A 12877-nucleotide genomic window follows, 5' to 3' on the forward strand; every position below is an offset into this window, starting at 1 on the left:
TTACAGAGCTGGAGGAAATGCCTGGACCTTATATTGGCACTGAATGGGTGGGCATTCTGAGTGCCTCCACCACCAAAGCTGCCAGTCTCAAGGGCAAGGATTTTCTTTGTAACTGATCTGTGCTCCTAGGTTCAGTACTGCAGGGGTGTTGCACTTTCCCTCCCTAGCCCTGAGCGAAAGTAGAAGGCTGTGACTCCTCATCACACTCACTTCAAGAGATCACTTGCCATGGTGAAAGTGACTGGGGGGGGGGGAATGCTTCTCTTGAACTTTTTTCCTGTCTCAATTTGCGTATGCAGCAGCCTTAGTGCTGCCCTGTATTAAATACAAGGTGGTATATAGATCACCGTCCAGTTATTCACTGTTCCCGGTTTATTTCTTTTCAAGGCAAGAGGAGAAGAGCTGTGTTGTTTGCCACTTGGTGTTCACCTGATGCAATTGCTGCTTGCCCCAGGGGTGCAGGCAAATTTCATATGGCAAGGCTGCATTAGGCTACTGATAAGTTGGCATGTAAAAACAAGTTGCAAGCAACTCACAAATAGAACATGTGCCATGAACATCTAAGGTCCAGGTTTTTCGTGATCCTCAGCATTTCTGCTTTGGGAAGTGTGATGGAGAAGGCTTTGTACCTGAGACTCAGGTGGTCCTGCCAGCTAGGGCTTGACCGTAAGGCAAAACATGGATAATTGTTCAGACCTGGTATAAATTAGCACCCTATCTCTGGAAATTTGAGACATCACTTGTTAGTGACCATGGACAGAATCTGGGGAGGGAAGGGTTCATGCTTTGACTTGACATGAGGTACCTATCTCACGGTGTTGTTCCTCAATGCAAAATCTCATAGTCTCCTCCCTACTTTAGGGACTGAGTGGTCAAAATGTCCTATAAATAGAAATGATGGATTATATTCAACTTTTACTCAGAGCAGGCCCATTAGAAGTGATGGACCCAAGTAAATTTAAATAGGTCTACTCTGAGAGGGACTAACATTGGCTACAACCCAATAATTCTCTGTGGAATCCAGTAAAATGTTTATTAGAACTGCATCTCTTTCATAGCAGCAAATATTTCCCCCTTCTTTTCCCACAAAAATTGATCACGTCCTCCAATACATGTTGGACAGAAGAGTATTTAAAATGATGTTGGAACTATCATGTCAATCCTAATTAGCAAGTGTTGGCAGCAAACCACGCTTTAAACTCTCATTGATGCAATTATTATTCTTGACAAATATGTGCCCTTTAAATTGCTTCCAGAAGATAAGGGTTGCAGAAGTTAATTAAATGTGTTTTTAGGCATGCAACCCTACTTCAAATCCAGAAAATGGCCAGCCAGACAGTATGGAAATCCTTATGAATTTGGTTATTCTGTTTCCTAATTCTGTAGAATGCTGTTAATGGAGACTTGTATATAAGGCTACGGATTACAGTTGCTCATCTCATCTCTTCTTCTCTCTGCCCCCTGCCTCTCAGTAGTCTATCCTTTTCCAAGTTTCTTTTCTGCTCTTTCCTTCTGAATGGGTACACCTGAGACTGGAAATGCCCAGGTTCTGTCTGCTTCAGATTTTAAGCCTGGGATAACCCAAATAAACGTGCATTGGATTGCAATCTAGGTCTAGAAGGAAGAGTTGCCTCATAGCTTTCAGAATGCAGGGCTGTGTTCCTTAGTCAATGTGTTGTAACTGTTGCAGTGCTAGAGGCAGTAGATCTAAGGTTAGGCAGCAAGGAAGGAACTTTTCATACAGCCTCCAGAACGTAGCCTTGTTTGACACTTGTTTTGGCATTCTGGAGGTGAGCCTTGGGACTGTTTTGTTCCTCTTTTCGGGGACAGCCTCTTGACCTTTAAGTGCTGTTAGCTGTTAGGACAGCATGGAGAAGGCTCACTTTGGGATATTCTTGCATGGTACTGGCAATGAAGGGACGCAGGTGGCACTCTGGGTTAAACCACGGAGCCTAGGACTTGCCGATCAGAAGGTCGGCGGTTCGTATCCCCGCGACGGGGTGAGCTGTTGTTCGGTCCCTGCTCCTGCCAACCTAGCAGTTTGAAAGCACGTCAAAGTGCAAGTAGATAAATAGGTACCGCTCCGGCAGGAAGGTAAATGGCGTTTCCGTGCGCTGCTCTGGTTCGCCAGAAGCGGCTTAGTCATGCTGGCCACATGACCCGGAAGCTATACGCCGGCTCCCTCGGCCAATAAAGCGAGATGAGCGCCGCAACCTCAGAGTCGGCCACGACTGGACCTAATGGTCAGGGGTCCCTTTACCTTACTGGCAATGAAGTAAAGTACATATTTATGCTGAGTTGGAAATCAAGGGTCCTTCAACACTACCGGGACTGACATTGTATAAATAATCACTCTTATCTTGTGTCTTCCCCCCTCTTTTCAGAACTTCTGAAAGCGGATTTTTCCTGATTCAGAAATTATGTCGTACTTCATGGCATCAATCAGAAATACCTCAATACTGAACAAACTTTCCCAATAAAACAATAGTGAAATATTGTAAGGGAAAGAAGAAGCTAGTTTTCACCTGTATGCCATATATAGATACCTGTGGTACTAATATCTCATGTGCATTCTGGAATGGCAGTAGATTGACCAGATGCCTCTTAAATAGATCTCTCAGGAAATATATTTGCTTTTTTAGTCCCTTAGCGAAGTGCATATACTTTGTCTTCATAAGCCGTTATTACTAGATGATGCAACTGAGTCTTCCTTTTTCGTACTGTAGAATAATGCATTGCCTGGGCACAGAATTTTAAACTTTTCCACTGCAGAGTACATAAAGCTCTGAGATTAGTTAGGTTTGTTGCAGAGAGGCGGTGTTTGTATTATTCTGTAGGTCAGCTTGTGTTAGGTATGAAATAATCTTAGGAAGGGAGCTATCCCATGTAAACACGTGAATGTTCATGTTTTAGAAGACTCAGGCATTTTCTATCGTTTGCTGTAATGGATGAGCAGAGTATTGGAAATTTGTCACAGATATTTATTAAGCACAGATTCGTTCAGTGTCTGGCATTCTGTGGTATATCTGACGGAGCTAAGCAGAACAGCATGCAGGATTCTTGGGTGCAGGTGAATTGCAATTAAGTTTTTTAAAAATGGCAATCCAGGATGGTTTGTTTTTTTAAAAAAAAAAAAAGAAGAAGAAGAGTTGGCTTTCTATTTCCAATTCAAACGCACGTCCAGAAAAGGATATTGCAAAATAAGATAAATCTACTTGTGTTTGCTTTGTGTGCTTCCAGAAAAGAGCAGCTGTGTCTTTAAAAAAAGATATCCAGTGAGTCCCCCCTGCTCTGTTGGTAGATCCCTGGTTTGCCAGCAGTAAAGCTGCTTGAGGGGTATAATAGAACATTCCATTTCCTGTTCCCTTGCTGACACAGAGGAGTGTTCCTACTGGCAGTGATCTAATCATAGTGCAGTAAGAATCATGGCAGTTTGATAAAACATGGTGGAGACAGCGGCTGAAATGGAAGCGTATGTTTTAGAAGACATTCTTGAGGTAGGGCTTGCTTTTTTTTGCATATTGCAGGGTGCATTTGAAAGCTGATAATTTTAAAAAGTCCCTTTTGGGCGACGCTGTGCTTTAAGGCAAGTCACAGAGTCCTTGTTACGTGTGTGATGTGCTAAGATTAACTTGCAGTGCAGCTAGATCAGTCGAGAATGGAACATTCAGTGTTTATAAATTGTGGATGTGGAATATGCAGTGGGGGGAGAGGGGGGAAGGGAGGGAGAAAGAGGAGTCCGGGATTTCACATTACGCCTGCCTGCTTGTGACCTTTAGATTAACTCGTTAGAAGGTGGGGCTGCAAATCGGCAGATAATCATGTTAGATTCTGAGTCTGACATACTTAATTATTTGGAAGAAAACATATGTTTTATATTTCAGTTTTGAGGGAGCAGAATTGTTTTTAACGTTAGTCTTGACATCGATTCAACTGCAACAGAAAATTAATTACCAAGTAGAATACACGGACACATCTTGACTGCCGTTTTAAAGGTGAAGTGCTGTTTAGCGGTGTCTTTACTAAGTAGGTGATGGCCTATGCACTGTGCATTGACTGCAGACTTGCAAGTTATTACTTAAATATGACAGCTTGGCCGGGTGGTCAGGCAGGGTTTTTTCCCCCCTTTTAATATGTCTATAGCATGCCGACTAATAGAATTCTCAGTTACAATAATGCTGAGCTGGGAGGAGGCAGTGCAGGAGATAAAGGCCTACTGCGCATTATAAAGTGCTGCATGATCAATGAACATTTTCTGGAGTCTGTGTGAGAGAGAGAGTGAGAGAGAGAGATGGGAATTGAGCGAGTGTGTGTTTTGTGGTTGGGGATGACATTGCAGCAGCAGTTTTATGCCTCTGTGATCTGGAGAATGAAAGCTGCTTCTGTAATTTATTTATTTATTTTTTTACTAATCTGAATTTTTTACTCAATCTGAAAATGTAAAATAGTCCACCCCACCCCACAGTCGTCAGACACCAATGGCTGAATGCCTTTCTGACTCAAGCAAGACTTTTTAGAAGTTCACTTCTAAAGGTGCATCTTCAGCATGCTGCTACGGAATACTTTTTAGCAATGCATGTACTTGATGAAATCATGGAAAATGTACGTAGGAAAGCATTTTCGTATGCAGTTTCCCTATTACAATTAAATGCCCTGTGCATGGCTAGCTTTTCTCTTGTATTTGTACATGCCGTCTACAGTTTCCAAAACAGCAGTTGATTTTTCCATGTTTTTAAAATGTTTGTAAGCATCATGGCTGTGCATCTACTGTTGTGGTAGATTGAAGCAACTATGTTATGAAACTGCTTCCCAGTTTACAATTAATTTAAAGATTTAGGTACCAAATATAGGACAGCTTCAGAGTACTTGCTCTTGGATTATCACCACATCTTGGGTTGGCATTATAATTTTTATTTTCTGAAAATATTCCACAAGACTCCTGAAGCAGATGTTGGTATTTAACCCACAACAATACAATACAATACAATAACTGTGTGAGAATTAGAATCAAGCAGTAAAGTAAAACAATCAGAAAAACCCATAACCAGATAATCAGTAAAGGCAGTCTGAATCTCCCTCCATGGGGAGGGAGAAGTGTATACAGGTGAAAAACATCAGTGACTCTCAGATGCCTTGTGGGAAAAGCATGGGTGACAGAGCAATTAGAGCAAGAATCCGTCCCCTGCAGTTCTCTCCTAGCTTAGTAACTGTTGGTTGACTTGCATTTATGCAGATTTATATTTATATTTATATTTTTAGTCAGCTTGCATTTTTAAGCTTGATTTTTTTTTTGTAACGTTCCATAGGTTTAATTGTGTGTAACAAGTAGGAGGTACTTCCATTAATTGTCTTGCTCTGTTAATGTAAGTTAGATGAATGTAATTTTGGTCCTTCCTGGTTTTGGGTGCACATCAGAAGCAGGAAATCAGCCGGGGAGGAGGTTAGAGTATTAGACAAAGAGGTGTAAGATATGTTAAAAGAGAATAGGGTGATTGCAGAAATACTGAATGAATTATTTGTGAATCTCTTCACTGAGGAATATGTAAGGCAGGAATGCTGAAGAACTGAGTCAAGCAGAGGTGGTGAGATGAGGTTTTGGGGCTTATCAACAAACTAAAAGTTAACAGCTCACTAGATGGCATTCAGCAGAGAGTTCAGAAAGAACTAGAGTTTAAAATTGATGGTCTTCTAACAAAAAGTGGATTCCCTGTCAGAGAATTTTAAAAATAGTTGTTATAACATTTTTAAAGGATCCAGGAAATTGCAGGTCAGCTTAACGTTGAATATGGTTAAATTGGTGGAAAGCATTATTATTGTAAACTCCCCTGGAAGTTTTGAACTGAAAGGTAGAAAGGGGTCATTTTTTAAACCTAGTAACTGGTTAAGTAACAGTAAGTGGAAAATAGTGGTAGATTGTGAGTTTTCACAATAGATGGGAGTAAGAAGTAGGATCCTCCATGTATCTGTGCGGGGAGCTATGCTTTTGACTTGTCTGTAAATGATCTGGCATGATGGGCAAGCAGTGAGCCAGGATGGCACCAAATTATGTCACAAGCACTCTGCAGAGAGCTCCAAAATGATCTCCCCAAATCGGATGAAAACTGGCAAAGGAGGATCAGTGTCAGTAAGTGTGAAGAAATGCACATTGGGGCAAAAAAAATCCAAACTTCACAAATACACTGGTGGGGTATGAATTGGCAGCGTTGAGCCAGGAAGGGCATCTTGGAGTCATGAGCTTACTGAAAACCTTAACCCAGCATGCAGCAGCCATGGAAAAAGGCAAATTTCATGCTACGGATTATTGTGAAAGAAGTTGAAAATAAAACTGCTTGTATTGTAATGCCCATATAGAAATCTGTAGTGTAGCCACACTTAGAATACCGTGTACAATTCTGGTTGCTCACCACAAAAAAAGATATTGTCAATGCTGAGAAGGACAACTGAAATAAGTAGGAACATCTTTAGTATGAGTTAAGGTTAAAGCATTTGAGACTTAGTTTAGTGGGGGGAAAGGTAAGTTGGGCATGACAGAAGTTTCAACACATGCTAGAAACATGGGCTGGCTATTTTAGATATGGGGAAAGACTGCATTTTATATTGATTTTAGGTTATTTTATTTGCCATTGTTCTCTTTTGTACATCAGCATTTTTAAAAATGTTGAGTGGTTTATACTTTTCTTAGAATAAGTCGGATAATAAAACTACTATAAATGGTGTGGAGAAGGTTGACAGAGAAGGCTTTTTGTTCTTAGTGGCATGGAGTGTCTTTCATCAGCATTGACTGGTGGCCCAACTGTGCCCCTATCTGGACAGGGGTAGCCTATTTTGTGTTGCTTATGCTCTGGTAACCTCTAGGTTAGATGACTGCAATGTGTTATATGTGGGGCTCAGTGCTGGATTTACATATAAGCTAAAGAAGCTATAGCTTAGGGCCCCACTCTCTTGGGCCCCCAAAAAATTCAAAGGAAAAAAACCTGGATACTTCTTAATTGTCTTTCAGTTCAACAATTACTTTGATAAAATACATATTTTGTTATGTGCAAAACGCTTTCGATACCTATTAGGTTCATAAATTACCATATAGCAACACAAAAAACAGTGAAAATTGGTTTTTGACAAAGGACAGCTGAACATATAAAGGGTCCCATTACCTTCAGTAGCTTAGGGCCTCATCAAACCTAAATCCGGCCCTGGTGGGGCTGCCACTGAAGACTGTCTGAAGACTGTTTGGAAACTTCAGCTGGTGCAGAATTCGGCAACCAGGATGCTCACTGGGGTAAGACGGTTTGAGCATATTACATTGACCCCAGCCCAACTGCGCAAGTTGCAAATTAGTTTCCAGGCCCAATTCAAAGGGCTGGTTTTGACCTATAAAGCCTTAAACAGCTCAGGATCGCAATACCTCCTAGACCACCACTCCCCATATGAGCCAACTTGGCTGAGGCCCTTCTTCATATGCCCTCCTCCACAAGAGGTCCAGAGAGGGGCAAAATGAGAATGGGCCTTTTCTGCAGTGGCTCCTTGATTGTGGAGAGCTCTCCCAGGGAGGCTCACCTGGTGCCTTCAGTTTACATCTTTAGGTGCCAGACAAGATTGTTTCTTCAAATAGGCCTTTGGCTGATTGACATCCAGTGCCCATTTAAATGTGTTTGTAAGAGGGAGAGTGTTACATGTTTGTTCTGTTCTTGTTTTTATTAGGTACCGCATTCTTCGCCCCATAGGACGCACCGCCCTATAGGACACACCTAGTTTTTTTTTGGGGGGGGAATAAAGAAAAAAAATTATTCCCCCCCCCCAGGCACGGGGCTGGCGCACCGAGCTTCCCCCGACCCCAGCCCCTGGAACAGCCTGCTATCCGCAAGCCTAGGGAGCCGCACCGGTCTCCCCAGGTTTGCGGACAGCTGTGCGAAGCCCAGGCGTGCACTTCAGCACGCCCGAGGCTTCGGAATGCAGGCAGCTCTGCGCAACCCTCCGGAGCTCGGCGCAGCTTGGCGCCGGGCTCCGGAGGGTCACGCAGAGCTGCGCAGACCCCGGGAGGGCAGGCAGCTCTGCGTGACCCTCCGGAGGCCGGCGCGGCTTGGCGCCGGGCTCCAGAGGGTTGCGCAGAGCTTCCTGAAGCCTGTATTCGCCCCATAGGGTGCTCACACATTTCCCTTTCATTTTTGGAGGGGGAAAAGTGCGTCCTATAGGGCGAAAAATATGGTATTTTGTGTTTCTATTTTGTATTTTTATGGGGTGAACTGCCCTGAGAACTTTGGATGAAAGGCGGTGTACAAGTTTTACTACTACAGTATTACTACTACTACTTGAGTAATCCACTCAATGCTTTCCCTAAGGTTGAAGGCAGACCTGCTGCATGCCATCTTAAGAATTTCACTAGATGCAGATTGCATGACTTCAAAGTTGGCCAAAAGCAGTTAATGATAGCCGCTGGATAGGATGACTGTAAAAGGGGAATGATTTATTGATGTAAGGCAGGGGTCAGCAAACTTTTTCAGCAGTGGGCTGGTCCACTGTCCCTCAGACCTTGTGGGGGGCCAGACTATATTTTGAAGGGGGAAAATGAACGAATTCCTGTGCTCCACAACTAACCCAGAGATGCATTTTAAATAAAAGGACACATTCTACTCATGTAAAAACACACTGATTCCCGGATCATCCATGGGCTGGATTTAGAAGGCGATTGGGCCGGATCCAGCCCCCGGGCCTTAGTTTGCCTACCCCTGCTCCTGCCAACCTAGCAGTTCAAAAGCACGTCAAAGTGCAAGGAAGTTAAACGGGAAGTTAAACGGTGTTTCCGTGTGCTGCTCTGGTTCACCAGAAGCGGCTTAGTCATGCTGGCCACATGACCCGGAAGCTGTACACTGGCTCCCTCGGCCAATAAAGCGAGATGAGCACCGCAACCCCAGAGTCGGCTATGACTGGACCTAATGGTCAGGGTTCCCTTTACCCTTTACCTTTATGGCTGCTGTAGGCAACCTACAGTTTCAGAAGAAGTATGTCTCTGGAGTGTCAGTCGCTGGAGAGCAGCAGTGGGAGGAGGCTACTTGTGGACTTAGCAAAGGCATGTGGTTGGCCAAAGTATATGAAACAGGATACTGTTCTAGAAGGACTTCTGGTCCGATCTGGCATGTTGCAGTGCTTATGTATTTTCTACTACTAGCTACATCTCCTTGTTTTGCAGTGGAGGTTGCTCCTGAAGGTCTGTTTTGATTAAGACAAAACCTTTCTTGCTGTTTTGCCTTGCTGGAATGTGAAAGTTCTTTCTAGAGGGGAAGCACATAACTGAACACACTAAACCTTGTAGTCAAAACAAGCCGTTCTGCCCTAATGTTCGAAATGCAAGAAGGAAGTATGAGGGAGTTGGTTATTTTATTTGGGGATTATTTATGCCCGCAGAAATTTGCCCTAATACACAAACAAAGCAGACAGTTGTCTTTCTATAAGGCAAGTTGCATTCATAACACTTAATAAAAAATTATTATCTTGGGGGCATCCACTTTAATATGGAGTTTGGTAGAGGGATTCTTAACAAATTTTGGATTTTTCAGCTGGCTTCTGAAGTACAGTCAAGTAAAGGAGCATGTGAATGCTTAATTTTTCATTCATATTAATTGTATTTGAATTCTCATGAAATGTAATAACAAAAGCACCAATCTAGCCTTGCAAGTGGCTACAACATTTAGTAGGCCTACATCGCCTTTTTACTAGACAAATTGCCTCATAATTTTATTTTATTTTTGATACACTGATTGTGTATTTTAAGCAGACAGCCAATTATTGCTTGCTGTAAGTGACTATTATAAGCTGGGTGTTTCTTTCTTAATGTACAGACCATTGTGTTAGTTAGAGAGAACAATGTTCTTAGTGGGTTGATTTCTAGAGCTAAAATGTTAAGTATACAGTTCTTCATTGTCACATCTTTGTATATTATAGAAGTGGTTTTGAGATAAGGGTTGTATCCAGAGTCAGTCCTCCTCAGGGTAGACCCACTGAATTAATTCAGTCTGATTGGATACAACCATAATATGTTATGAAAAATGGCTTCCTTGGGTGGGTGCATCAGCAGAAAAAGACATGTTTTAATGTTAGTTGTACATGTCAGATACACTCTTCAAATTAGTTAAAACAGTTTTTGTTGTAATAAACGAGAAACATTTTAGGGGCAGTCTACCTAATATTTATACACATTTTGTACTACTGGACTAGGATACAATCAGTGTGGGCTAATATAAAATTATTCTATCCTTTGTCTAGGTGAATCTAAATGATTTTTGAAATAAAATGACTGTACTTTATTCTGAGGGTACATTCTTGGATACTGAGCCCCTAGTGGGCATTGCCCTAGGCTCTTTTTGTGATGCTAAATCCACGCTGTGCAATGCATGCTGTGAATCTTATGCATATTTGTTCAGAAGTAAAGTCCAACACTGTTCAGTGGGACTTTCTCCAGGTAAATGTGCATACTGCAGATAACTCAGTCTGATGAATTTTGTAAACTCAGGCTTCATCTAAGTTGATAAATGTGATAAACACATGAAAAAGCCTATATACTTTTATTCTTTGATTCATTTCACAGCTTTTGAGAGGTTTCTCAAACAATTTGTTTTCAGGTTCAAAATCCAAACAGCTGTGCATGTGTGGGTTTTGATATTTAGATGCCTGTTTTAATTTCCTGACCATGAAATGTTATTACTAAAATGACATAGTTGTCAGTTTCTCAGTGCAGAGTCCCTGAATGACTAACATTTTTTGTTGGACGAGATTTCGTAGACGAGAGTCTTATTTATCATATGCAGTCTTTCCAAGATGGATTGTTGAAACTCTCTGGCCATGTGGTTTGGAAAAGCTGTACTCTGGATTTTATAATGAAACTATTTTTAGCTTATGGGATTATTCATTTAGCGTGCTGATAATGGTGAAGATAGTTCATGATTGGATTTCTCCTTTGCCGGCTTGCATGACACATGATATGTATGGTACAGTCATGCTTTCACAAGCACATGCCACTTTACTCTAAATGCCTGCTGAGAAAATCCATAATTTGGTAAGCTGTTGAGCAAGTTTTACATGAATTATTGGTTGATAATATTGCCCTAAAAAAAGTTATTTTAAAGCGGTGAGTTGAAAGGATTTTAACTGTTTAAAAATTGTTTAAAAGGATTTGTGGCAGGTCTCCTGATTCACTTCTTAAATTCCAACTGTTTCTGAGTAAAAGCTTGGACTTTTCACCATGTCATTCTAAAACTGCAGTTCATATTTTATTCAGAAGTAAGCACTATTAAGCTCACTAGTGCTTACTTCCGAGTAAACATGGATAGGATCTGTAATATATGTTGAACATTTGGTTAACAATATCTTTTATTAAGCCAGCTGAAGTACAGTCTATACATTTATGTTTGAAAGCTAAACAATCTTGCAAATAAGTTATATTACTTTGAATGAATTTTCTTCAAAAATCTTAAATCACTAACCCAATCTAGGAGCCTCATCAAGGTAGGGGGAGAAGTATAGAGGCTGTATTTTATTTTTTATTTGTTGGTATTTAGTACCTCACAGATCAAACCAGGAATCTGAAGTATTAGAATTGAAGATGTTTTTCTTAGTGATTTGCAGACCAAAAGAGAGAACTGAATTCTACTCCATCCCCCAGCACTAATTTTTAAGCTGGAATCCCTTGTTTCTTCCAATTGATTAGTACAGATAAAATAAGTGAACAAATGTTCTCATGCACCTTGTGAATGTGAGCTAATCAGCACAAACAATAGTAAACTTTAAAGCCTGCCTGTGCCTTATCCTTATCTCCTCATTTCACTCAAGTCAGAGAAGAGGGGAAGATCACTCTCATGAGCAGGGAGAAATGGTCACTGTTGTGATTGCGACCATGGCATTTGTGGAATCCTTACTGGAATGTAACTTTGGCTTAAATGGTATTGCTCAAGAAATGGCTGGTCCACTTGGTATTGCCTCGTATTGTTAATGCCATTTCTATTCTTAAAAACCACATTTATCAGACCTTTAATTTAACTATAACAATACCTCTATAATGCACCCCCCTTCTAATTTATAAAACAGTGTTTTGGAACAAAACAAAACAAAACAAAAAAGTGTTTTGGAAGTCTATGCAAGTAACTCACTCATTAAGAATGGTAAGGAAATCCTTGTGATCTAGGCCAATCATCTAAAGTTGTCTTAGGGCTGGGACCTTCCTCCAACCCCAGTCTTTTAAATGGGTTTCACTCTTCTTCTTCTTCTTCTCCTTTTCTTTTTAGGATGTAACTTTCTGATGACTGTGCCCTGGTGTGACTCACCTTACAAGGCCAGTGGTTTAGACCTATGGAAACAAATTACCTTTAGGCCCCAGAAGGATGCTGGGTACATGATACAAAATTAGAACATATTTGTCTGCACACCTTTTTAATTGTAAAATTTGCGTTAGGTGCTACCAGGGAGTTGGGACAGTTAGGAAGACCCTTGCTAATTAGAAGGGGTCCTCCTTAAGCCCCTGCTGTCATCTTCTAGTGAGGAGATGTGGTGCCATCTGAGTTGGACAAAACACTTCCCTCTGTTATACAGTTCAGGGCTTACTATTGTGTTAGAGCTATTATTCCAGCCACATTTATATATACAATATATAAAGAAGTCTTTGTTTTCTCAACTGTCATTTTGGATTTTGTCATGAGAATCAAATTTGTGTAGCATAATTTGGGGGAGTTAAGGGGGTTTCTAAGTTGCATACTGCATTCAACCACCCTACACTGGCTTTTTATAGCAGCCTATGGGTTTTCATTAACAAAACTTATATGCTGCCCTCACAGTTGCAGAAATTTGAGTGTTGAGGCACAAATTTCTGTGTAGATTTTAGTGCTAAAGCAGT

At 41.3% G+C, this 12877-nt stretch overlaps 1 protein-coding gene across 5 annotated transcripts in view; it reads left to right on the forward strand.

Annotated features, from left to right (window-relative positions):
* Positions 1 to 12877, forward strand: part of ANKRD17 (ankyrin repeat domain 17) — a 112661-nt gene that overhangs the window by 20372 nt on the left and 79412 nt on the right. The window contains exon 1 of one of the 5 annotated variants that reach the window (XM_081837539.1): positions 3355 to 3497. The exons of the other annotated variants lie outside the window; for them this stretch is intronic. Within the exon in view, the coding sequence (XP_081693665.1) occupies positions 3444 to 3497 (54 nt within the window). The 5' untranslated portion in view covers positions 3355 to 3443. Of the gene's footprint in view, positions 1 to 3354; positions 3498 to 12877 lie in introns of those variants that run through there. 5 annotated transcript variants of the gene reach the window in all.

The sequence above is a fragment of the Podarcis erhardii genome, assembly GCF_964252035.2.
Source record: "Podarcis erhardii genome assembly, chromosome: 13".
NCBI classification, from domain to species: domain Eukaryota; kingdom Metazoa; phylum Chordata; class Lepidosauria; order Squamata; family Lacertidae; genus Podarcis; species Podarcis erhardii.